Source organism: Anopheles moucheti, chromosome 3 (assembly GCF_943734755.1).
Source record: "Anopheles moucheti chromosome 3, idAnoMoucSN_F20_07, whole genome shotgun sequence".
NCBI lineage: Eukaryota > Metazoa > Arthropoda > Insecta > Diptera > Culicidae > Anopheles > Anopheles moucheti.
In genome coordinates this window covers 36,664,981-36,691,262 of record NC_069141.1, presented here as the reverse complement: position 1 = coordinate 36,691,262, position 26,282 = coordinate 36,664,981, and the positions used below count along the sequence as shown (strand labels likewise).

Here is a 26,282-nt window from a genome sequence, read left to right as displayed (position 1 = left end):
ATTATTTTTTCTAAATACCCCTGGGGGTGTGTGTTTGAGCCAACGCGTTACAAACTAACCTAGTGATCATTGAACAACTCTTCCTATCGTGCCGGACTGATGGTCGGATCTTTCACCACCAGTCAAGTCAAAGGTTAAGAAAGATTAGAAAGTTGGCTGTATGGCCATGCTTATCTCTAATAGTGCAGCAAAAAAAAGCCAAACCAAACAAATAAACTTCGCGTTTTTAAATGACGACCATTTATGTACTACTTGCACTTGCTAGAGCTAAAGGACAGCCCCAGTTTTTGACCGTCTTTATTCGCTAGGTGACCTTATTTTTAGCACTTCTTTTTTGCACAAAGAAACAATGCGGAGAGAAGATGCAGCTCACAGCTGCATGATCGTGTGATCGATAATTAGATAGACGCATAATTAGATTGTTTGTTTTAGTCGCGCCATTACATTCGCCCAATGCAGCTTCGACAAACTTGAAATCATCCGATGAATGGAATGTCCCATTGGTCATGCTGTTATCGTCACCCGAACAATGGATGATGACAGTATCGTGCAATCGAAGGCTCGACCCAATATGCGACGACGCGTAGTTTCAGCACAACAATATTTGTCTGTTATCCGTGACACGTGCAAGCAAAAGCCCACGTTCCAGTGGGCTTTCACAACATAATGAGTGGGGTCGAAACGTTAACGTCATAATCTCCACAAGACGAATAAAACATTTAGGTGCAAGAAACATACGTCGTGATTTTTTTGCACCAAGGTTTAATCGTTCCACAGTAGGAACGAAGCGAACCTACTAAGTTAGGAACGAAATTCTCGTAAGTAGCGTCCAGACGTATGCGACCTTCAGGAGCCATCAGGGCGGCCCGCGACGCTATTGTCTATGTCGCTAATGACGTTTTAAAAATTCATGTTAATATCAATTAATATAAAGATTTTTTTAACTTTCTGTATTTTCTAATTGCTACAATTACAAACCTAAAAAGTGTAAATTGGTGAAAAAATTATCAGAAATTACAATATATGTGTAAATGGCTCGCAAGCTACACTGTAAGTTGCCTACGATAGTTTCTACCATTTGCGACCGGCGGACAGGAAGGTTGCAGACCGCTGGCTTAAGTCAATGATCTCCTGTGTGTTGTTCTCACTTTAATTTACATTGATTTTCAATAATTTTGTGTACTAACCAAATAAGAGAAAATGAAAGTTACATTTTAGTGTTTAAATATGTATAGCTTCAATGATCAACGTTCGAAATGTTATTATTGTCGTTCGTCGATGTTTTTAAAAATAATTAAATTATTTATGTGTTCAACCCAAAAATTAAATGAATGTTTATTATTCTTTATTATCATTATCATTTTTAATAGGTTCTTTCGTATATATTCCTTGTGATTCAACATCAAAGAAACAAAACCAACAGTTTTATTAAAAACAAATTGGCCTTACTTTAGTTCCACTATAAAAGCCTTTGTTCCCAATCGATACCGAACAATGAGAATTGGTCGATGATGAATGATCGTACGTGTAAGATTGACTCACAATTGCTATAACAAAGGACTTTTTATATAAATGTCGATAATCAAACATAATTTAAACCAAATATCACATGTTTCTACCACGTGTTCTAGTACAATAGCAGAAAGTCTTCTTACAATTCATTTGCTCACTTTCGTACGAGTTATCTTACATTCTTGGTCTCTAAACGTTGAAAACTACGTCATAACCTTGCGTTATCGTTTTCCAAAGCACTCACAACACATTACAAACATACCACCAATAGGCTTTAGAGTGGAATGTAGTCGAATTACATAAAAGTTAATAATACACTTCAATATTGTGAAGGGTAGCCCTACCTACCAAACCACATGTTCTCGTTCTCGGGCTCTGGAGCCCACATTCCAGGTCTCTAAATGTTGGTCGTTACGTCACAACCTTGTGTTATCAGCGGATCGATTGTTTCTGCTTTCGGAACTTAATTGGACAAATGCGATTTCCTCCCATGCCATTGATTTATGCAATAAAATATTAACTCATTGGGTATCACCTAAGATTTTATTCAATAGTATAACAGTACGATTCAGGAATGTTTTGATTGCAGCATCACGAACAGATTAGTAAAATGATATTCGCGCTTATAACAATTAGTGATAAACATTCTCCGAACTATATTTCAGAGTAAAATGTGTAGAGATAACAGAAAACTGCTGCACATACAGTACCGGACAAAACAATTGAAACTCGTATGGAACAACAAGAAAACCCTCTATAATTTTAACTGTAATTTTTCCAAAAAAAATGTTTAGGCATTTGGACCAAATACGAAGTGAGTTTATAAAAAACCTTCAAAGGTTATGCTAAAAGCTTTTTTTACAATGTTTATCACATATTTTTTAAAGTTATTTCACATTATTATTTAATCCCAGTTCCAGGCAAAACGGCGCCCGATGCATAAAGAAATCAACAACCTGAGAGGTTTCATTAATTGTCGCATGTATTCAAAACATTTCTGGACAAGCGTAACAATTTGGGATTGCTCCTCTGGCCATGCAAAAGGTCCTACCCACAGTAAATATGTAAAGTACCTATAAAGTGCAATGCAGAACGGAACATGCCTTTACATTGGATATTTCAAGACGATAATGACCCTACACATATATAAAAAATTGTAAAACAATGGCTCAACGAATGCCCACCACAAACGCCAAATCTGAATATTATTGCAAACCTATAGGATCTAGTGAGTTGATAATCTTCGAGTGAGTTGACAATCAATAAGAGTATTGTTCAGAGTCCAGTAGAGCTTTTTGTAAAGAGCTAAAGACTTTTTTTTAATTCAAACGACGTTATTTACACACTAATATAATAGATGCCTATGAAAGTTTAATAACTTCAATTTATAATACTTCAATTTAATGTACTTATAAAGTGCCTTTGTTTTGTCCGATACTGTAGATACTCGAAAATATGCTCACATTTCGCTTAGAACAAAGATTACAGAAATCCTACACGATTCAGAATTGTAGAGCTCACAGACTGGCTCACAGATCACCACAATCGTTGGCACTCAATCGCTTTAGTTGGCGTCTAAGTTGCCTCTGAAGGAAGTAAAACTAAAGTACGATAAAAGGAAGCGGATGATAAGTAAACCAAATCGTTCATAACGCCGCCTCTATATGTTTGGTACACGTGTTTTTTGTTGTCTTCAAATTTGTCAAAACATTAGACCTTTGGACGGCTCTCGTGGAATTGATTCGACAAGCACAGCGTGGTCATTACCATTTGCAAACAATCAAAACACTTCAACCGGCCTGTGCATGTGGATATTTTAACCGAACCGGCAGCAATGATCGCTGATCCTCAAAGTTCCGAAGGCACGCTTATTGACCTTCGTTCGCTTCTATCTCTGCGTTGCCACTTTTACGTGTTGGTCGACCAACGCGAGTCTCTCTTAGCGAACCCTGTAGCGGGTGCGGATGCTGCTGCCTAGACAATACGTAGATCGAGAGCCTAAAAATGGTTCCAACATTCACTTCGCTCTAACGCATGCGCATGCGTCCACATAGTCCACATGCGTTTGGTGGCACATGTTCGGTCGATCAAACTCTTTCGCTCACTCCTTTTTTTAATTTTATAACCCTTTTACAAGCCCCCTTCCCGCATGCGAACTCTCTTGCGATATCCATCATCGAACGTCGCACACAGAAGCAAAAATTACCTGTTTTTTTTACGGCACGAGATTCGACCGCGTGTTTTGAGATGAGATGAACCCAAGCTACTCGTGAATTTGATGTGATCACGATCTGATGGTTAAGGATAATCACAGCACGGTAGCAAGATCACTAACATATCACACACAACACACACACACACACTAAATATCGGCTAAATTGCACGTTTTTAAACAAAAATAGTTGCGTTTCCTTTCTCTTAATAAAGATAACACAACAAAATTATACAAACTGTTCGCCGTCTGTCTTATCACTGGGGCCCGACCTGAGAAGAACGCACTACGAAAGCTTTGGATGAACAAAAAAAATCGCACGCGAACCGGCCACGACAACAACGGCGTCGACAACAACCACGACGGTGAACTGTGCGTTGCGGGATGCGCAAAACGACTAAGCGCTAAGCCCGGTTGGGCTATTCCGGCTGCGTATACAGTAGACGTTCAAGCCCCCGGCATCTCCGATCACAACAGCTTTTTCTAATCACGTACACACCGCCTGTACAATCACAATCCTTGTCTGTGGCCTACTTGGATGCTGCCACCATACTCGCCTGCTGTGCACTTCATCGGTGTGTCTGTGTGTAATTGCTTCTTTTTCGCTTTGTTACGCATTTAAGTATAGTTTTTTGGCAAACACTTACATGTGTACGTTTAATGTAAAACAAATGACGTCACACAAGCCACACTAATGTTGTAATAGAACGGCGGATCGTATCAAGCGTACACGCTGTATTCTACTCTCAACAGCAGCACGTCAACGGTAGCAGCGCTTTCCGTATCGCACCAACGCTATACTTAAACTGCTGACTAACCTCCGCGAGCGTAGTTGGACACTGTCAACTCATCGGGTGATCGTCACGATCGTGTGTACTAATAAGGCGCAATTATGGTGCGCATGATACAGTGCCAGAAACAATATCGTATCGTAACAAAACACGTAAGCGATTCACAATATGAGTGCGTTGAAGGCAACACATTTCGAACGGCAACCTTTGCTAGCACCGTTATGCTGACCGTGCACCTTTGGCGACCTCTGTCGACCGTTCGATACCCATGACCGGGGTTCGATGTTGCATTTGGGGGTTTTTTCCTTTTGTGCACTTTTTATCGTTATGGTTTGATTTACATTTTGTGTCATTGAACATTGTTCCGGCTTGTGTGTTGTTTAGAATCTGGGTTTTGCTTTTGGTAATCGGACTTTCGGAATGTTTACATTTATTTAATATCGTTGTGTTAAGATGTTTTCAGAAATTGCAAAAAATAAATCCACCTTCATTCCACCTTCAGTCTACGAGTTCTGCCATTAAATAATATTCTGATGCATCTATCAACCCCAATATCAAACGGCTTTCTGCTGAAAAATCTGCCACACCTGTTTTTCCTAATCAAATTCATCTCTTTTCAAAATACATTAGTTAGACCGGAGATACAAGGAAAGAATGATCGTACAGAAACCTTAGATATAAAATCGTGAGCATCACACTATGAAACTGTACCCTGCACCGCATCCTTAGCTGCCTTCTTATGACATCAAGCAATCAAGCATCAAGCAAGGCCGCGTGAAAACCCCTGTTGTTCGTTGCAGAACAACTGACTAAAGTCAATCAACTCAGTACATCTTTCGGTCAGTGTTTTGTTAACGTTGAGGAGAATCTTCTCAAATCGGCCAATAAATAACCATCCATCAGCGGATAATATGGGATTCTCATAGATTCTGATCACTTGTTATAAGACTTACGACTTATCGACCTGATGATCCAGATGATCGTTACACGAGGAGGTCACTCTTAGTTGTATCGTCGAGATCACGTTCCGGGGTCACTGTGGCGATATTGTGAATTTGACTGAAGACTGTCTGTCCTTCAATTCCGCGCTAATGACGTCGAAGATATCCTCTATTGTTACTAGAAAGATGTTATTCAATTCTTTTCATTTGGGGAGTTCTGAAGACTCGGCTAGCTGCGTCCAAGGTCTCCCCTTTGACACATATCTCAAGCATCTATCTTGTCAGCCGTTTCATACTTCAAAGCTGCATCTCCTATTGCATCAATTATCAACGACATCAACGCAAACCGGGCAATATGATGAACCTATTAGGATATACAAAGTGGATTCGCTAGAACACATACCCCAAACGAGAATGGGTTTTAAAATCCGTCTTTTCATGTCTACGAGCCAACCACTTCAAGATTTCCATTATTAATGTTCCTGTTGATGTGTTTTTGTACATTGTTCAATTAGTCCCTTTAGGACCTATGCAACTCTGTAAGTTAATAAAAATATATTAACGGATTAAATAATTGAAAAACATGTATGTCCGCCTAGTATGGATCGAAATACAAAAAAAATCATCACCTTTCGGAAAGCTTTCTAATCCAAACACATCGTTCTAACAATCAGTATTTGCGGGTTTATTCCTCAATTATTGTTTATCTTCCACATTCTCCCTGTCGATGTACACGCACTCGCGTGCGTTGCTAAGTTCAATTTCACCTGCAGGCATAATTCGATCGTATCTCTGTATATTGTGCCACTTATCTCACCGTTGCATTAGTGCTCTCTTCCTGCAATATTCCCTAATCCATGATATTCGAGCACAAAGAAATGAATATCATTTAAAATCGTTAAGCCAAACCCGGACAACTACCAGCAATAAAACATACGCTGAAAACACGACAAATGCGGTGGTGCACAACGAGATTATTTCTTATGCTTTGAATTACAGCCGATGCTAAATGTTAAAGCTGTACTACTCGCAGTACGTGTTTACGTGTCTTTTCTCGCGCGTGAACGTGTTTCAGTGTTCGCGATCCTTACTGCATTGGTTCATCACTTGCAATACGACGGAGAACATTATCTGGTTTTTCTTTTACAGCCACCATCCATCGAGCTTGATCACTTCTTTAGCAATCCTGATTTCAGGCCATCTTGTTGATAATAGCCGCCTGTACGGAATTAATCTGCGTGGCCAGCTTCTCGATCGCAATATCTCGTTCGCCGCAACGGGCTTCTTTGTTCAATTCCAGCACTTGGTTTACCTGATCGATACGACCCTGGATCGTGCTGAAAAGGAAAGTTTAAACAATGTAGTATTGCAGAATTTTGAACGCCCAACCCAGTCACATTCTTACTTGTCCAGTATGCAGGAAACAAGCAAACTTTCCACTTCGGCCGGTTCAATATTTAACTCGCTCGATATGAAAGGAATCGTAATCTTTGTATACGGTCGGATCAATTTTATCAACACTTGCGTACGTATGTTGCGCAGCAAATCCTCGATGTGCTCCCGTATAAACTGATCCGCCATAATGTTGTTCCGGTTGTTGCGCAGGATCGCCTCGAACTCCATGATGTCATTGTTCTGATACGCCATCACCAGATTCGTCATGGCCAGAATCTCCGGATCATTCTTGTACGGTTTCGCTTCCTGCGAATCGAACGGATTGATGCCGGACTTCATCAGCATGTTCGCTAGCACAAGGTATTTCAAGCAGGTCGTCCTGCGGGACGATCCGGACTCGTCGTAGTTTTTGAACGCCTCAAAAAAGTCCGTGTGTGCTTTCTCGAACTCACCCTCCCGCAGATGCATCTTGCCACCGCACTCCCGAATCACACCCATAATCAGCGGATGCGGAATGGCAGACTTAATGTGCAGCGACTGCTCGTACAGTGCCTTCAGCTTTTTGTTGTTCTTCTGTACCGTGTACATTTGAATTTCCAGCGCGTAAATCTCGAGTAGCTGTGTGCCCTTCTTCAGATCGTCTTCACCATCGTCAGTCTGGCAGGATTGGTGTAACTGTTTGAGAATTTTCTGCAGCTTCCCGAAATCATTCCGGTCGAAGTACAGCTTGCCTAGTTTGGTGTTGGTTTTGAACCATAGCCGATCGTTTTTCGCATCCTTCAAAGCTTCCAGCGTAGTTTCATAGAAATTTTGTAACAGTTCCATCTGTAATGGACATTAGCAATTAATGAACGGTGGCAAATGAGATTTGAACACGCTAGTCTTACATTTTTGGACGTAGAAATATAATCCAGAATCGAATTGATCGACTTCTCTGAATGGTTTCGCGTTACTGCGCTCTTTATGTACGTCAGGAGTTGTTTGTAGCGTGCCATCATTTCCTGGTAGTTTTGCAGCTTAAAGTTTAGCTTTATCATCTGTTTGAGCGCCTTGAAGCCCCATTCGCCTTTCTCGCCATTCTCCAGATCTAGCACCTTCTGGAACGATTTCAGCGCATCCTGTGGAGCTTCCTCTTTCAGCGCCTTGCTGTTGTAGTATTGATTTTCCAAATCAACATCCGGTTCCGAGTTGCTGTCTTCGGAGTATTCCTGTGAAAAGCGATGCCAATGCATAGTTCATATTCAACAAAGGACACTCCGTCTATATGCTATAGCTGTATTAGATCAGGCTGCCAACAACGGTCCGGATCGTTGGTTGCTTGATGTGGGTTTCCCACATGAAAACTTTGCCGGTTTCAACGTAACCGTAGCATGTATTTATATTTTGCGCGTATCTTACCAATCCATAATCATCATCATCGTCGTCGCACATGAAATCGTCGTCAATGTCTGACATAGTAGCTGTGGTTCGTTCGCTTCACGTACACGCTCAATAGATACGCTAACAGTTAGCCGGTGTATGTACTTTTACCGAAATTCTCACCCAAATGCACATAAATAGAGCAATTATTTAACGCAGCAAGAAGGTCGAGACAAGTCGCGTTCGCGTTTTTCTTTTGCGTATTTTTAAGGGGAAGGGCGGGAGGTGTTGTCACCGGTGACAGTTGCATATTTTGACATCACAGGGGTACGAATGTGCGGTTTGGATTATTTCAAAGGGAGGATAAATACATCATAAGGTGGCAGAGTTGAGAAAATACAAGGATGATAATTGTTGTTTGAGAAAAATTTTGTTTTGCTTTAAATTTTACAGAATTCGTCAGGTTTTTCACATTTTAGTAGAACGTTTGACATAAATAATTGCTATGGAATTTTGTAGGTGTGTATTTTATTGAGGTTCTGTCCTGTTGTTAACCAAGTATAACACGTGAAGAATAAATAAAATCACTCAATGCACCTTCGTTGAAGTCCATCGACACCGCGCAGCTTACCCCTACCGGAATTGAACAACTATTGGTTTAGGTAAACAGATCATTCCGTAAAAAATCATCTTATCTTTTTAGCCACCGCGCCATGCAATAACGCCAATATCTCATATTGTATATTGGGCAGTTGTGGAACCGGAATTCGGTGTGGTTGAGATAGCATTCGTTTGATAAGACAAGTGCAAAGTACATTTCATCACTAGACTAGCTGCTCTGGAAGATGGTGCTGGCCAAGAAATGGATATACGTAAAGCGCCCGGATGGCGAACCCAAACCGACGGATTTCTCCATTGAAGAAGAAGAGCTTCCTGAACTGGAACCCGGAGGTATTGAGAGGTTGTGCAAGATCGTTTAACGTTGTAATGAAATTTATTGTTCGTTTTAGATTTTCTCGTTGAAACGTTGTACTTCAGTCTCGATGCCGGCCTACGTGGGTACATGGAGATTGGTATACTGCCGGTTGGTAGTCCAGTGATCGGTATGGCGATCGCGAAAGTGATCGAATCGCGGAACGAATCGTTTCCGCGTGCTGCACATGTGTGCGCCCGGATAGGTTGGTGTACGCATGCCATCCTCAATCCGACCAAGCGCAAAGACCAAACACCCTATCAGGTGCCCGAGCTGGAGGGATATTCTCGCGCGATCGGGCTTGGTGCGCTCGGTCTGTCCGGCAATACAGCGTATTTTGGGTTTCTGGAAATTTGTAAACCGAAGCAGGGTGAAACGGTGGTCGTAAGTGCGGCTGCTGGTGCGGTCGGACATTTGGTCGGTCAAATAGCTAAAACAATGGGCTGCTATGTAGTGGGTGTTGCAGGATCGGAAGAAAAGCTGCGCGTTCTTAAGAAACTCGGTTTTGATGCCGTTATAAACTATCGTGCCGGCTCCGTGCGAGAACAATTAATTAATGCGACACCGAAAGGCGTTGACTGCTACTTTGACAATGTTGGTGGTGAGCTGACGGAGCTGGTACGCGAACGGATGAATCTTTATGGTCGAATTTCCGTGTGTGGCACTGTGTCGAGCTACAATGGAAAACCGGCCCCGGTGACGGATCCGCAGCGTGATTTTGTCACCAAGCAACTGCGCCAGGAAGGGTTCGTTGTATTCCGATGGCTGAGCAGGTGGCAGGAGGGCATCACACAAATGCTAGAGTGGATCAAGGAGAAAAAGCTGGTGCATCTAGAAACGGTGTACGAGGGTTTCGAAAACGCACCGGATGCGTTTATAAAAATGCTGCGTGGTGATAACATTGGAAAGTCCGTCCTTAGGGTATAATATTCAAAGAAGTTAGCTGCTTTGAATGTGCGCATCCATCGGAACTTAACGGGCTATTGTAATCTTTGTATGGCAAACATCGTATATATGTTCCCAGTTTTGTTTCTTGTTTTCATGTGTTCATATGAAAATAAATTGTTTAAGAAGAACGTTCGTTACTTGTGAAGCGATTAATGGCATCCTTTACATAGTTTTAACATTGGTATAGCCCCAAATTCATTCATTCCAGTAGTATCGATCGCTGATCGTCAGAGCGACGGAAATGCACATGGTCGGCCTTTCTGTCTTTTTCAAATCCGATTCTTTGGAGAATATCAGTATTGAAAGAAAAGTTTAAGTCCATTTAATATAAAAGTTTAGCTATGTTATCTCATTCGTATTTATCACGCTCATGAATTTAAAGCAAAAAAGGCGACGATGACCGAGCAGCGTTCCTATTGTGACGTGATTTTGTTTACAATCCATTCTCAATTCGCGTCGAGCCTCTACTGTCAAATTATTGTCCTCAAATCAAAACATTAATTTGGTTTGGCTCTCTATTTATTGCAAACTTGGTGGTGTAATTTATAAGCATTCTTTGCAATGAATCAAAAAGCTTCCACGATTAACGACCCTGAATTGCAGGCCAAAGTGAAGAAAAGTAAAAAAGCCCGCCGTTGGTTCCGAAACGTGTGAAGCACTCGCATTACAGATTTACTATTTATTCTTCCCCGTAGCGACTGAGAAAATTTCGGAGAATATGCACATCATTGCCAACGAGCCAAGTCTTGCGTTCTACCGCATCCAAGAACATGTTCGCAAGGTAATCCCGCTCATAGTAGACCGCCGGGCGGAAGTCGTTCAATTGCAACAAGATCTACAGGGCAAGTGTTACGATATGGAGTATGCGATAAGGTCGGTAGGAAGACATGGAATTAAGGATGAATTGTAGTTCTTTAATCACAATTTCAACTGTTTAAACCTTACAGTGCCGTGAAGGATATCGAAGCAGCAGACACTTCGTTGAAAAATGTTCAAGAGCTACTGAAAAATGCCATATTTCTCAAACAACAGCTCAAATACGTTGAATCCAGACGACCCAAGAAAGATACAAACAGTTCCGTGTACAAAAGACTTTCGGCACACATTACGCTGGACCTGCCTGATTTGACCGACATATCCGGAGTGGTGCGGGAAACTACCAACCGTGTAGAGCATATGATGTCGCAGGCACGAAATTCAAACAGCAATATAAACAACAACCCACCGACTGCAACGAACTCCTCCACCGGAGGTCCTGCTGAACTGCAACGATCATACACGACACTTCATTGAGAGGAAAAGGGTTTAACAGCTAGTCACCTGCTAAATTTCATTCGTTCCTTTTCATTTTACGATCTGTGATGTTTCCGTTTTACACATTCCTCTCAGAGAGATGACAGAATTAAGTATTATAATTTTGTTCCCGTTCGGGAACGCATCAATAAAATATGTTTTTATTTGACGCTACCATACACACTCGACGTTATCTACGTTCATGCGTACTTCATCTTCTTCAACTGACTCCTATCGCTAATGTGCTTTATGTTTAACGTTTTCTTTTTGTCCTTGTTGAGTGTCTTGAAATGTCCCAGTCCACGGTTGCCTGGTCTTCGTTCGGGGTTGTGCAACTTGAAGCTCTTGCCAAAATCAACATACGGCGGTTGCGTGAAACCGAAATTTTTTGCAACCTGTACCAAATCGAGGTTACCCAAATTGAACACGTCCTTCATGTGGTGTCCTTCGTACGCGCGAACGTATGTCTTGAAGGCCAGTTTGCCCGATTGATTGAGGAAGTAGTTCTTCGACATCAGATTCTCAAGCTGCAGCTGAATGTCCGCTATTTTGCTCCAAGAGAATTCAAACTCATTCAGTGGCACCTTAGCCTGTTTCAGATACTTCAGGAAGCCAAGCTCCTCCGGACGGAGCATCAGTAGCGCATGACCGCACAAATCCTCACCGCGAGCCGTTCGGCCAACGCGATGAATGTATTCCTTCGTATCGTTCGGTGGATCGTACTGTACGATCCAATCAACGGCCGGAATATCAAGACCACGAGCAGCAACATCCGTACACAGCAAAATTCCGGTTTCTGCATTGCAGAACTGGAAGAATACCGAGGTTCGTTTCGCTTGTTTTTGTTTTCCCTGCAGAGAAATAAACATTAGGGTATATAATCATAGCTCATAAATTTCCGCGATCATTTGTAAACATACGTGAATCGACATCACCGGAAGATCGATATAGTTGAACAGTTCGTGATGGAACTTCACTGACAGACAGGACGAAAAGAACACCATAACCTTCTTCTTCCGGTTCTTCCTCAAGAAGGTAAAAAGCACTAGCAGCCGCCTCTCCGATGGACAGACAATGTAACCTTGCTCGAGTCCCGTTACCGTGGCCTCCTTCTTGTTGTCATCCACACCGACATAAATCGGTTCCGCTTTCAAGGCCAGCTTTCCCAACTCATCCATACGGGATGACTGTGTGGCCGAAAAAAGAATGGTCTGACGTTTTTCTGCAAACGAACAAATGTAATTACATTTTGTATATTTTGTCTCAACATCGAGCACAACTAATACTTACTCGGTAGGATGCCAATAATCTGTTTAAGATCCTCCTCAAACCCGATCTCCAAAATGCGATCGCACTCGTCAATGATCAAGCACTGCAAGTTCTTAAACAGGAAGTTCGGTGTCGTTTTAAGGTGGTCCAACAATCGTCCCGGCGTTGCGACGATAATGTTGATGCCTTTTTCCAACTTTTCATTTTCCGTGTGTCGACTCGCTCCTCCCATTACTAGACCGTACGTCTGACAGTGATAAGCCATCAGTTCCTTCAGCACTCCGAAAATTTGCATGGCCAGTTCGCGTGTTGGCGAAATGATTATGACTCCCGCCCCGTTGCGGGGCTTGAATCGTAGCTTGTGGATTAGCTCAACCGCCGGTATGAGAAAAGCTAATGTTTTTCCACTTCCAGTTTTAGCCGATCCAACCAAATCTCTACCCTCCAGCAGTGGCGGAATAGATTTGGCCTGAATTTCTGTCATCTTGGTGAAACCCATATCGCCGATGGCCTTAATCGTGTTATTCGAAACCTTCCCCACGAGCGAGCTAAACTCCTGGTTTCCTAACAGAATCTCGTAAGCGCTGTTTGTTATCTGCGGTTCCGATGCATCTTTTTCGGCCTCCGTTTGGCTCTCATCATCGCTACCCTCTTCTTCTTCACTCTCCAAATGCTGATCTTCACCGTTTTCCTCTTCCTCATCATCCGTGTCATCTTTTGGCCGTTTAACCCCTGTAAATAAGAAATATTACAGCACTGTATGGAAAGGCACACGTCGTGGTTAAGGAGCCCCTCTTACCTCGGCCTACTTCCACGTTATCTTCTTTAACTGGTTGGGCGATTTTTTTCTTTTTCTTCGCCATTTGTTTGCCTTTTGCAGTGGTTTCTTCTGCCACATAATTATCTTCCAAATCTTCTACTGTACCTAAATGCAACGAAACATGTTTAGTTCAGGCAACTTTTCTACGCGTCCCGGAATGTCAGCCCTCGTGTACACACCGCACCAAGTTCGATGAGGCATCAAGTCTACTTACCATGCCCATTTTTCACATTCTTATTGATTACCGCGGGAATTTTCATTTTGTTTTTCTTCGCCATGGTACACCGTTTGTGGTCAGCACAGTTAATTACTCAGAATAATCGAGAAAAATTACGATTTTATGCGCACTTTCGAAGTAAATGAAGCACATGTGCGATCGAATGACAGTCGTGTGTTTCCAAAAGAAACACAGTTGACAGCTGCCAAAAATTCTCCCCCGATGCCGAACGAGCTGTCAAATTTCAAATCGCGCAATTCAACAAATTCCAAGAACAACACTTGCATTGCTAATTTAGGTGATTTTGGAACGTATTCAGAATTTTTATGTTTTATGTAGCTAGTGTAGTCCTACTGAAAATAGTGCATGTAGTTATTTTGCAAATAATACTCTGTTGTCGTCTGCAATCAAGAGCGCCATCATTCGACAATGGTGAGTAAATACAAAACAACATTCTAAAACCTTTAATTTTGTTGTGGTTTGCCAAAACGCATTTATTTATCTGTTGCGAGCTCAAAGATGTTACTCTGTCGCAGTAGTACCAGCAATGCATCGAGTGCTGCTGGCTGTATTTGGTGCGTCATTGCCCAGTATTGCAATTTGGCGTCAAACGATTGAGTCGCTTCTTGGTCATCATCACACTCAGTCTTTATAACCGTTTGTTCAGGCAAATGTGCTTCGAGAGGATCCTGTTCCTCTTTCACCTCCAATGGCTTTTTTTCAGGCAAGCTTTCCTCAAGAGGGTCCCGTTCTTCTTTCACGATGTGTTGATGTTGTTCGGTCAAATCATGCTCGAGAGGGTCCCGTTCGTCATTTACAACTTGTTGCTTTGGTTCAGAGATGTCTTGTTGATGAGAGTCCTGTTTTTCTATCACAACGCGTTGATGCCGTTGTAGAAAATGTTCTGCCAAAGCATCCTCTTCGTCAGGCGCCATATGTTGTTGTTCTTCTGGGGGGTTTTGTCCATGTTTTGTAATATGCTGATTTTCATGGTCGGTGTGTGATGAGGCTTTCGTAATTGATGTACCTCTACGTACTTGGATAGGAGGCTCTACTTTTCGTTTTGTACCTCCAAGCCTGATGTATCCATCCTGTTTGAGGAATGGTGTAAAAATCAGATACTAACAAAATTGTATCATGTGAATCGTAATAATCAGCATCCATTGATTAGTGATATGCTATTGCAGTGATAACGCAATTCATTTCTGACTGTGCCTATGAACACATTCCAAATTCTGAAAACATTACCTCTCGGTACCAAACGCATGCGTTTACAATCTTCAAGCCGCATTTCCTCTTCTACTTCTTTCAAACATTGCTCCCATAATCGATTTGCTAAACTGGAAACCCTATTGCTAGCGTATTTAGATCTTTGCATGTTAATGTACTGCACGCAAAAAAAAACTCCTTAATAATCACAACCTTTTCACACAACTTTTTGACGAGCACTGCAAGCTGGTTATTTCCGTTGAAGAGACCCAAAACAAATGGTAAACAATCGTGTGCTGTCACGTCGGTTGCTCTTCATCCGTCCTGGTCTTTTGACACAGGCTTGTCGTTCTAAAATCGAAGAGTAAAATTATAATTTCTTTACGTTGTACATCGTTTTAAGTTCAACTATGTGCTGTTGTACAACGTGCTATGTTTCTCGCCGACAGTGATAAAGCATTCACCAACAAACTACATCGATAACTGCTCTGGGAGTGTGCAAAGGCTGGCATATATGTATTAATTTACGTAAACAAACTAACTTGCGCTGAAAGTATTTCTGTGCTGGTGAAAAGAAAACTAATTTACATTTTAATTAAACATGCAAAATCAGTCATCGATTGAGCTAGCTGAACAGTTTTGCTTATACCGTACCGACAAGTTAAATAATGTTCCGCAAACTTTACACTGGTGAGTTTATCTATATTCTGTTAACTGCGTAAAAGATAAGAAGGTTGTTTTCACCCCCTCCTTTTCAGCCATCAACGCTCGTTGCATTTTAATGCGATCGTTCAGCGTTAGTGAGCTGTCCAAGGAACACCAGGACGTGCAGCAACTATGTCGGCAGTTTAGCGAACGGGAATTAAAACCGACAGCAAGTACGATCGATCGTACCGGTGTCTTCCCCGAAGAGCATATTGGGAAGTTGGCGCAGTTAGGTTTGATGCGAGTTACCGTATCTCCCCGTTACGGTGGATCTGGTTTCGATATGCTGTCATTATCGCTCGTGGTGGAAGAACTTTCAAGGGGATGCGGAAGCACCGGTTCCATAGTTTCCATACACAACTGCCTGTACGCCAACCTGTTGGATCGGCTGGGCACGGATGAGCAGCGAGAAAGATTTTTTAACAAATATCATAAGCATACCATCGGTGCATTCGCATTGAGCGAAGCCTGTGCAGGATCGGACGTGGCCGCTATGACGACTAGAGCTGCAAAGGATGCTGATGGGAGTTGGATATTAAACGGCACAAAGGGCTGGGTAACATCGGGCATAGAAGCGGTGGCTGGGATCATATTCGCCACAGTGGATCCTTCGCTAAAGTATAAAGGCATTACGGCCTTTTTGGTCGACTTTGAAGAAGGCAATTTAGCAGGACTCCATCGCGGTCGTCCGGAAGATAAGTTGGGCATTCGTGGTACTTCCACATGCGATCTAATACTGGAAAACGTACGCGTTCCAGCCGCCAACGTACTTGGTACTGTTGGTGGCGGAATGCGTATTGCAATGAAACAACTCGATCGAGCCCGCATTGGCATAGCATCGCAAGCTCTGGGAATAAGTCAAGCCGCACTCGAAACGGCTATAGAATACGCAAAACAGCGTACAGCGTTTGGTGGTACACTAATCGATCTTCCTGCCGTCCGTACAAGAATTGCCGAAATAGCAACGCGAATTGAAACGGCACGTCTGCTTGTTCGTAAAGCTGCAGGTGAAGTCGATCGTGGACTGCAAGCAACTAAGGCTTGTTCGATGGCAAAATGGGTAGCCGGTGAAACGGCAACATATGCGGCTCATGGATGTCAGCAAATATTAGGCGGTATGGGATACGTTAAAGATCTGCCGGCCGAACGATACTATCGGGATTCTCGCATTACCGAGATATATGGCGGTGTAACCGACGTACAAAAATCAATTGTCGCCGACCAGATAATCAAGGAACTGGCATGATCTACTCGGGTGTGTTAGTATTATAAAGAATCGGCACAATTTAATTGTGTTGTTTTAATATATTTCCATTTTATGGTTCACGGTGAAAGTCTGAAAGACTATATGGTGTATTTTTGGAATATTTTTACATTCAAACGGATCGCACAAATATAGTAAAACTGATCAAAAGGAACGATGTATGCAATTATAAATATTTATATTCCGAGATCTATTTGAGAATAAGAAAAGAGTGTATGGAAGTCTCCATGTATTAATTTATAGTCAAGTTCTTTACATTGGAGATCTTAAAATGTTAAAGTATGTAAAATACGATCTGTGAATTCAAATTAGTTTTGGCCATGCTTGGCACGAAAGAGAAAGCTTAAGTACGCAATGAAACGCTCGTTTCTCGACAGTCCCATATTGTCTAGTGGTTAGGATATCCGGCTCTCACCCGGAAGGCCCGGGTTCGATTCCCGGTATGGGAAACTCTTTTTTTTAAGTGTTATTTATTAACACTACGAACAGTCTACAATTTGTTGAAGTTTACTAAACCGCACAATTGTTTCAATTTTTTTTTCATAAATGAATCATTAAAGAGCTGTTCATTTAGAATTTGGTCACTCATCACATGCTCTTAAAGGACCATTCTTAAACATAGAAGTATAACTTTCACAACAAATGAAAGTTTTTTTTAATTGTTTTTTTTACTAAACCAAGTAAAAAATTATAATGTTAATGTACGGATGAAACCACGGTCTTTTTTATGATGTTTCGCATCAGCTGGCGCACAATCGATTTAGCAACTACAGCAGTTTTTTTTTCAATAATATGCCAGTTGCGAGGCTGTTTGATGGTTTTCCCTGTCTTTTTCAGTTTTCTTTTCATTATCGCCCAATATTGTTCTATCGGCCGGAATTCTGGACAGTTCGGTGGGTTGTAATCCACGACGCCCACGTTGTTATTGGTGTACCATTGTACTACATCCCGACTGTAATGACATCTTGCCAAATCTGGCCAGAACTTTTTTGGGCCTTTGTGAGCCTTGATGATCACCCCGAGCTGTGGCAACATACAATTTTTGGCCAGGAACCTGAATGAAATCCATTTTCATGTACTTTTCGTCATCCATGAGAATGCAACCCTTGTACCTCGTCAAAACCTGATCATACAGTTTTCGGGCGCGTGTTTTTGCGATTAAATTTTGCTTCAGGGTTCTGTTGGGATGCTTTCATGCATGAAAAGAGCGGTAGCCTACTTATGCTGGCGGTACTTATGATGGCACCGTATTTTTTTTTGCACCATCCCCATCGAAAAGCCCTGGTTTAGCTTTCAGCGTCCTCAACACCTTCCAGTTCAGCTGACGATCCACTGTTCCTGATCGACGATTTTGTTGCACCTTTCTAGTAGTACTTTGACACTCCCGAAACCGTTTTAATACACATCGAACTGTAGAAGCGGCGATTTTCAGGAATTTGGCAATTTTTCTCCCGGACCAAGTAGGATTTTCTAAGTGGATGTGCACAATTAATTTACGACGTTCTAGTTCCATGGTCATCCACAATTGTAAACTTGCACGGACTTGCAAAAACTATTGCACTACTTGGATGCGTGCTCCAATACCTACACATAAATGTCAAAAAGTCCCATATCAGTCCCAGGCACCACTGGTGGCGCTACTATACGTTAAATTGTCTGACCGAATTCTAAATGAACAGCACTTTACATAGCAAATTTCATAAATGCATTACGAACGAAACTTTATTTTAAGTGTGATTTCTGCGGGGGTATACATACTGCGCGCACGAAATTATACCTCGGCTTAGCATTAAAAGTATCATGTAAATTAAATATTCAGTAACCACCACTGGGCGAGAAAGGCGAAACTCTTCTTAAGCGCGTTTAGTGTCATTTTCGTTTCCAAATGCATACTCCAGGCTGAACATTGCTTTACTTGGCAGAAGCTTCTTGCTGCTCAAAGCGTGGATACTTTTGTTCCACCTCGGTCCAGCTGATACGTCCGGTAGCCAGATCACGGATCGTGTTCGCTACTTCATCCAGCTACAAATGTAGTTAAAGGAGCATTAGTTAGAAAGACTTATGTTTAAAAGGAAGAAAGGCTGGTGTACCAGAACTTACCCCAATGCGAACTTGCTTCATCGAATCGCGTTCACGGAGCGTCACCGTGTGCGGTTCCTTTAGCGTATCAAAATCGATCGTTATACCGTACGGAATCGCGATCTCATCCGTACGTGCGTAACGACGACCGATCGATCCACTAGAATCGTCTACCTTGTGCGACACGTCCACGGATGTCAGGGCCATTGCTGAGAGAACCCAAAATTACAAGAGTTAATACCCAATTTTGCCCAGCACTGTGTCCTTTTACTTACAAATCTTCTTCACGAACGGAGTAAAATCGGTGTTGTTGCTTAGCGGAAGTACCGAACATTTGAGGGGAGCCACCACTGGTGGAAGCGAGAAGTAACTGCGCTGCTCATCCCCTTCCCGCATCCGGAAACTATGCTCCAGCAGCGAATACATAATGCGTCCAATGCCAAACGAGGGCTCGATGACGCTGGGAGTAATTTCCTCCACGTGCACTGTTTTGGAAGTAGTTTTCACGGCGATCAGATCATTGGTCAGTTTCATATCCGTTCCGTTTATTGCCAAAGTATGTGCTCCATTTTCACCTAGATTCTTTCCAATGCTCTCAACTTCGGCTAGGCTTAGTTTCGCTAACGCCTCTGTAATAGCCTTCGCATCTTTTTTAAATGCCTTTCCTATAGCGGCCTTGTTCGGCACAACTTCCGTCACCTCAATCGTTTTGGGGGCGGGCAATTTCTTCTCCGCGACCAACTTGACACCGGTCGCGTTCGTGTGCTGCGTCAGATCGTACGCGGACCGATCGGCACATCCAACACACTCGATCCATCCGTAGCTCGTTAAACATTCCGCATCCCAGCAATCGCACGCATAATGGGCCATCTCATTGCCCATATGCTGCCGGAAGCGCAAACGATCCGGCAAAATGCCGATACGATGCAGGAACATTTGAATGCGCGCCATAAAGTAGCCAAGCGTTTCGTTTGCTACCAGTCCAGTGGCAACTGCATCTCCAATACGGACCTGCTGGGCACTCTTTCCATCCATTTGGTTGCAGGCGGAATAGAGCGTCATTATCGTGTCGGCAACATTCTCAAATTTGGGATGATTTTTCGCCTGCGGATCGCAGAAGTGCTCTATTTCACACATCGTAAACTCTCGCACACGAATCAACCCGGAGCGGGGCGAAATCTCATTGCGGAAACTGTTTCCGATTTGTGCAGCCGCAAAAGGTAAACGTCCCTGGTTGAACTCGAGCAGACGCTTAAAGTTCACAAAAATACCCTGCGCTGTTTCGGGACGCAGGAATCCTTTCACTAAGCCTGTCGGACCGATCTGAGTGCCGAACATCAGGTTGAACTCAATTGGCTCCGTAAGATCATTGCCAGTGATGGGTGATTTCATATTGTACTTCCGCAGGATGGCTGCCATCTCGTCCTTTGTCATACCGTCCAGCTTGATCACGATATCGGCGCAATCGTCCTTCAGCTCCGCCATGGCATCCTTGCCAGCAGCCAACTTCTCCAGATGGTTTTTAATTAAATGATCTAACCGGAAGCATTCGCCGTTTTTCACGTCTTTCGTCATAAGGTCAGCAAAACGGTCCACATGTCCGGACGCCTTTAGAACCGGTTCGGGCGTTAGGATCGAACAATCTACCTCGAGCATCTGTTCTTCAAGAACGAAAAATTGACGCCACGTATTTATCATGTTCGATTTCAACGCACAGCCCATCGGACCGAAATCATACTGGCCCGTAATGCCACCGTAAATGGCAAAACTTTGATCGTAGAAGAATCGTCGTTTCAGAAGATCTTCCATGCGCGCCCGATCGAAGCTGGCGACTTGAGGTGCGAGGCTCAGTTCGCGATCTTCAAGTACTTTCTTGCGCGCCTTGAGCTCATTGACCGCTTTCTTCACGTCGATTTCCGGAGCGCCTTCACTTTTCAGTTTGCGCACCAAGTCTCCCTGCGGAACACAAATTGTTTAGTGAAAGGAAGATGGAACATTGCATCATTTGTTTGCGAAGGGAGTAAAAACACCCCCTAACATACCTGCTGCTTTACTGCTTCACGCAACGGCGCCAATTCTTCTTCAATCTTTGGGTCAGTCATGTTTTCCAACAGTTGGAGGCGAAGTTTCACGTCACGGTGCTTTTTGTTTGAACCCCAATTGAAGGGCTTTCTCGATGTGTCGCTCTGGCTGGCTGTTAACGCGTATAGGCGTCGTTGTTCCAAAAATGGGTTTTGTTTGCAGTGCTGAGGGTTCTGTAGTTTAATGACAGAATTGTACACGGACGAACAGCCGAAAGGTCGAACGCTACCAGGGGAAACTAAGGTGAAAATGTGTCGCACTGCACCGGGACCACCAACTCTAGGAGGCGCTAATCTACTGAGGAAGTTGAGAAAAAGCTGAGTGGACATTTACGCATGGAATCCAGCACCATCCGTTGGAACAATGGTCACCAACAGTTGAAGACGCAGGAAACCACCACGAATTCACGTTGAACGCAACCTTAAAGGAATTATTGGCGCATAGACGCAGGGATGGTCTCACACGTTTTCGCACCGGCAATATTTTTTATTTTACTTTTGGTGACGTTTGCGTGACAGCAAGGCAGTTTGTAAAGATTCCCAACTAACCTATCGAGCAGTTGTCAATGCTTATGGTGTAATTCGAGCAGCTCTGTAACGTCATGTACTCGAAGGGGTTGCTTTGGAGGGTGGAATAGAAATTTTCCACAGTTGGAATATAACGCTCTGTAACGCTTTTCCTCTGGAGAGTTGCATTCAAATCCGCCAAGGCCGTGAAAAATGTGGTAAATATTTGAAAATTTTGTTGCAATGCAATAAAACTGAACCAAGTGATTAGACTTTTGTTGCGTTAATAAAACTAACTAATGTCATCATATTGACTAGGCAATAGTAGTTTCAATCAAACCTTTTAAATCCTCCCTTTTTATAAGTCATGTAGAAAACACATATGCTACCCAACATTAGCATTTGGCTCATCTTTCTCATTGTCCTTTGCTTTGGCCTCGAAATTATTATAGTAGATTCTCCGTTGTAGGTTTGCCCATGAAAGTTATGACGGTCGTATCTTAAGGCCAATCAAATGGCCTTCAGCAAAATGTTTACAGTTAACCACCTAGAAGGTAATCACTGCTCAAATTGTCCCGATCTCGTTGCGGAAAGATAAAGTCATTTTGGCTTCTATCTTCATCATTAGACAGTATTGCACTGTAGCTCGTCTGTTTTCGGATTGCTTGAGGTTTCCTTTCGGCTCTCTGGGCATTCTCCTATGAAAGAGAATATGTTACAAATTCCAGATCGTTTCTGTTCGGTGGACTTTAAGTATATAAGGATTTTTAATTTCTACGTTCAAAAGGCAGATTTGCAAGTGGCAGTCTTCTGGCAGAGAAAACAAAACTTTCTGTGACGTGTTTGAAAGTTTTCTCAATGGATGATAGAGTGTAACTTAATTTGTCACTGAACTTAACTTTATCAGTGAAAACTTTATCAAAAGTCTTGTATGTAGAAAAGGATATAAAATAGACGATGCAGAAGTGGATTGATCTCCATGTAACAGGGACATCGATGGAATTGAGAGACTCGGTGAGTTCTATCACATATTAGCTGACTCAGTATGTCTTGCATGGGATAATTCAAAGGATATCATACTTTCAATACCAATACTTCAGGTTAGGACAAACCAATGAAAGCAGTTGAACTACTAATTTGATGGTTAGAATATTGTTACCAAAATGTATGGTGCAAATTCTAGAAATCTTTAGATTTAGAATAGAGTTACATGGTTGCAGATTATCCTGCAGTAAGTCAAGGTCACGATTGACTCGCCAAACTCTTGTGAGCTAGTATCTCTAATATTTTTCATACAGTTCAAATGAGTCTAAACGGAGCGTACTGGACCGAAAATAAGCCTGAACGTTGTATCGGTCGATCGTATTTCTGGGAAAAAAAGGAAAACTGGAACCATATTACTCACAGCACTCGTATCACGATTCAATCTTCGTGCAAGTCTGTACCATCTGTCCAGCCATAACCTTACCCAACGTGAAGAGAGAGCAGGTTGACAAAAGCAAATAATCTTCCAAATAAAGAAAACACACAAAAAAAAGTTAAACAAACACTAACCACACTACCGCCAAAGTGATGCTGGCGGGCACAGCATAGTAAACAAAAAATAAAGCTGAAATATTTTACAAACATTTGTCAGGAGCTACCAACATTCAGCAGCATCTTGCCGGACCCAACTTGAGGCGAAGTGCCAGCGGACTTCCGAAGGGGGAAGCCGGAAGGGGCTGTGGCGGAATATGGGGTGGTTTGGGTTTGGAATTGGTTTGGCTTGTGCGGATTTTATGTTTTTCAAAATATGTAGCACACACAAACACAGCACAATCTCTCGCTTGAACGTACGAATCTCTGTGGGGCAGCGCTCAAATGAGCTGTGAACGAAACAAAATAATAATAATTACATATTTTTGTTCAACTTTTCAATGGGTGTAGTAAACAAGCCGGATTTACGCGAATGTTTTGTAAGCTAGCAAAAGGTTAGTTGGTGGATAAGAATAGCAAAGGTGAAAGTGATTAACTTGTTTCGTTTCGTACGTAATAACAGCGCACAATAAATGGTACATTTGAATAATAATAATAAGCAGTACACGCATCCATAACTTCACATTAAACAACACTGTTGGGTGATGTAAATGGACCGTAAAATGGACAAATGTAAAAAAAAATAAAAAATGCAAAGTAATAAAAAGTACATAATTACTTAATAACAGCTTAAGCAATACGTTATTGATTTTCCGGAGAATTGTAAAACGAGAAAAGCAAATATAGTTAGTGTAGATAACCAAAAGCATCAACAAGACGATGGTCGGTGACAACTCAAGTAGTACAACGAATCGACTTAGTAAACATGCCAAAAAAGTTTACTAAACAAAACAGAGTTTATTTACAAACATGCACTTTTCGGTGGCCGCACTGAGGCTGACTACAACCGAAACTGAGCAGAGAATGGAGCCGTACCGATGTGCGCCGCACGTGTGACGATGGTGATGATGATGATGATGGAGACCGCTTAGTTAAACATAATTTAGTCCGAAGCATTGACTGGTTGGTGACAGGCTTTGGTACCAATATTTTGGTTTGCCGCTTTGCACGTGTTTTGGCATGCGTGTATGTCACAACCGCGATTAGGACGAACACGAAAAGCAGCCAGAATTTGTTGTGACTGTGATCGTGATGCGTACGATTGAGTGCCAGGGATTGTATATAGCTTTGGGGATTTCTTGAGAAAATTAACATTGATGTTTTTGGTGAAGAACGAGCAAATATAAATAGTTGTGTAACCTTGCTTTAAGCAAGAATTAATACACTTCATAAATCATTCTCAAAAGAAGTATGAACTATATTATGTTTTATTTATTTTTGCTCTAACATTGTTCATCAGCTACGAAATTCTTGTCGTGATTTCTATTTCCTTGTAATCCTTGCAGATTTGTCCTACCAGACAAATTTATTAATGATAAAGAATTAAGCAAAAAGGGTATCTTCTGCCTCGAAACAGTCATTCTTAAGCTTAACTTATTTCGAGATTATGAAGCACAGGTTAGACAAATGTTTTCCGCAAACTGTCCATGCTTGTGCTTGTTGGCTTTTCTTACGGAAAAGCATTTTTCATGCGGTATGTCAAATTTCACGCTCTTCATGTTTCTGCAAAATGTGGAGCGTGTGTAGAATGATCCAACATTTTTACAGCCATCGGCTATAAATCAGGCTCTTTTGGTTGTCTGCTGTAAAGTTGATGAATTTTGTTATTAACCGCGAATTTCAGTATGTGACCTACTTGCATTTTTTTAATATAACCTTGTGAACGTGAATGCTTAACTATGAAGTAAATTTAGTTAAAGTTTTCGAAGCTTTCAGCCTGACAAGCTGGGCCCAAAGACATCTCGAGGTTGTGTGCATTGTTGCCAGATTCGTTTAGATGAGTTATTGGTGATATGTTATTTAGACGAAATTTTAGAATTAATTTAAACTATTTCATTAACCAATAAACGTCACTAATGTTGTGTGTTATTAATCTTTTGAGAAGAGCCATTTATATGAATCTTGAGTGAGGAGTAATTGAAATGAGGAATAGACTCTTAAAAGATTCATGAATCCTTAAAACAGTGCCCGATGGTAGTTGGGCTCATGTTTGGAAAGTGACGAGGAGGGAGGTTCATGAATCTTTTTCATAGAGAATCAGATTCATCCATTCAAATTCAAATATTCATGCAGTTTAATGAATCTGAATCACATTCACCCAACCCTAAAGGCCACATTTGCTTCTCATTAACCATGGGAAGGGCGATCATTTTACTGTTTTATACCCTTCATTTTCCATAAGTCAAACGCCTTTATCAGATCTAATCAAATTCAACGTAAATCAAACAATCTTAGCTCATGTCTGTGCCTTATCACGGTTCCTGCTGCCTCTTACTCCCATGTTTGTAATCAGTAAGAAATATTGTCTTCTTCTTACGGTTTCCTTTTTTTCCGTAACTTTCTGCATTTGTGCAAGGGAACCCTTGCAACACACGCTCAATGCTGCATGTCTAATAAATCGTTGCCTCGCGTAATCCACTTGTTTTGATCATCCTCTCTGGACACTGGCTCTGGCGATGTTTTGTAAGTTTGATTTGAACAAACGATAAGATGAAGGCGTAAAAAAAGGCTTTTGCAAAATGGTTCAAAGAGCATCATCGCTTGCTCATTTCCTCTGTGCATTCCGACAACGCTTGAACCCTTCCCTTTACTATTTCCTGAGCACACGCTCATTCAGGGTAATTAACTGCATGTAACCTTCGCGATGACTGATTTGTTTATGCAAAGCCAGTGCAATGAGATGGTTTTCCGGTATCCTTTTTAAACACTGTCGTGGCGGCAGTTCGATTGCTGCGGCTGATAAGATATGACAAATGTACGGGTTGAACGGTTTGTTTTATAGTTTTTCTTGTTTTTACTTACAAGCGCTCGGAGTAATTATTTTAATTGACATCGCTCTGAGCAGTCGGCACAAATAAAAGGTTTGTGTAGTGTTTGGATTACATGAAAAGCACAACATTTGTGTGAAGTTTATATATAATTATGTATTTCTAAATTTTGTATAGTTAAGATTTCAAATTTACACCCACGATTAAGGTGCTTTTTCACTTTTCGCAGAAGGAAATCTCTACAATATAATTTAAATTAGCAAGGCCGTATTGGTACTAGACCGTTCTTTATAAATAAACAAAA

General features: G+C 41.9%; 7 protein-coding genes and 1 non-coding gene across 8 annotated transcripts; 4 read left to right on the top strand and 4 right to left on the bottom strand.

Annotated features, from left to right (window-relative positions):
• Positions 1–6,126: 6,126 nt before the first annotated feature.
• Positions 6,127–8,434, bottom strand: LOC128305449 (COP9 signalosome complex subunit 2). The gene is made up of 4 exons (XM_053042899.1): positions 8,250–8,434; positions 7,739–8,059; positions 6,862–7,676; positions 6,127–6,793 (listed from the first exon to the last, which is right to left on the bottom strand). The coding sequence occupies exons 1-4, from the start codon at positions 8,304–8,306 to the stop codon at positions 6,649–6,651; spliced, it is 1,338 nt and encodes a 445-aa protein (XP_052898859.1). The 5' UTR covers positions 8,307–8,434; the 3' UTR covers positions 6,127–6,648.
• A 419-nt stretch (positions 8,435–8,853) lies between these two features.
• Positions 8,854–10,253, top strand: LOC128305452 (prostaglandin reductase 1-like). The gene is made up of 2 exons (XM_053042901.1): positions 8,854–9,161; positions 9,221–10,253. The coding sequence occupies exons 1-2, from the start codon at positions 9,056–9,058 to the stop codon at positions 10,108–10,110; spliced, it is 996 nt and encodes a 331-aa protein (XP_052898861.1). The 5' UTR covers positions 8,854–9,055; the 3' UTR covers positions 10,111–10,253.
• A 354-nt stretch (positions 10,254–10,607) lies between these two features.
• LOC128305453 (BLOC-1-related complex subunit 8 homolog) lies at positions 10,608–11,594 on the top strand. Its single transcript, XM_053042902.1, has 3 exons — positions 10,608–10,750; positions 10,827–11,004; positions 11,079–11,594. Exons 1-3 carry the CDS (start codon positions 10,693–10,695, stop codon positions 11,422–11,424), a joined length of 582 nt encoding a protein of 193 aa, XP_052898862.1. The 5' UTR covers positions 10,608–10,692; the 3' UTR covers positions 11,425–11,594.
• Positions 11,551–13,899, bottom strand: LOC128305448 (probable ATP-dependent RNA helicase pitchoune). The gene is made up of 5 exons (XM_053042898.1): positions 13,728–13,899; positions 13,493–13,618; positions 12,715–13,425; positions 12,345–12,646; positions 11,551–12,275 (listed from the first exon to the last, which is right to left on the bottom strand). Exons 1-5 carry the CDS (start codon positions 13,789–13,791, stop codon positions 11,625–11,627), a joined length of 1,854 nt encoding a protein of 617 aa, XP_052898858.1. The 5' UTR covers positions 13,792–13,899; the 3' UTR covers positions 11,551–11,624.
• Positions 13,900–14,213: 314 nt separating this feature from the next.
• LOC128305454 (uncharacterized) lies at positions 14,214–15,412 on the bottom strand. The gene has a single exon (XM_053042903.1). The coding sequence runs from the start codon at positions 14,663–14,665 to the stop codon at positions 14,225–14,227; it is 441 nt and encodes a 146-aa protein (XP_052898863.1). The 5' UTR covers positions 14,666–15,412; the 3' UTR covers positions 14,214–14,224.
• A 181-nt stretch (positions 15,413–15,593) lies between these two features.
• Positions 15,594–17,045, top strand: LOC128305450 (short-chain specific acyl-CoA dehydrogenase, mitochondrial-like). The gene is made up of 2 exons (XM_053042900.1): positions 15,594–15,629; positions 15,698–17,045. Exons 1-2 carry the CDS (start codon positions 15,608–15,610, stop codon positions 16,888–16,890), a joined length of 1,215 nt encoding a protein of 404 aa, XP_052898860.1. The 5' UTR covers positions 15,594–15,607; the 3' UTR covers positions 16,891–17,045.
• Positions 17,046–17,285: 240 nt separating this feature from the next.
• Trnae-cuc (transfer RNA glutamic acid (anticodon CUC)) lies at positions 17,286–17,357 on the top strand. The gene has a single exon. It is a non-coding gene; the product is annotated as a tRNA-Glu (tRNA).
• Positions 17,358–18,618: 1,261 nt separating this feature from the next.
• Positions 18,619–21,531, bottom strand: LOC128301788 (glycine--tRNA ligase). The gene is made up of 4 exons (XM_053038417.1): positions 21,030–21,531; positions 19,263–20,943; positions 19,009–19,196; positions 18,619–18,930 (listed from the first exon to the last, which is right to left on the bottom strand). The coding sequence occupies exons 1-4, from the start codon at positions 21,396–21,398 to the stop codon at positions 18,820–18,822; spliced, it is 2,349 nt and encodes a 782-aa protein (XP_052894377.1). The 5' UTR covers positions 21,399–21,531; the 3' UTR covers positions 18,619–18,819.
• Between the last annotated feature and the right edge of the window lie 4,751 nt (positions 21,532–26,282).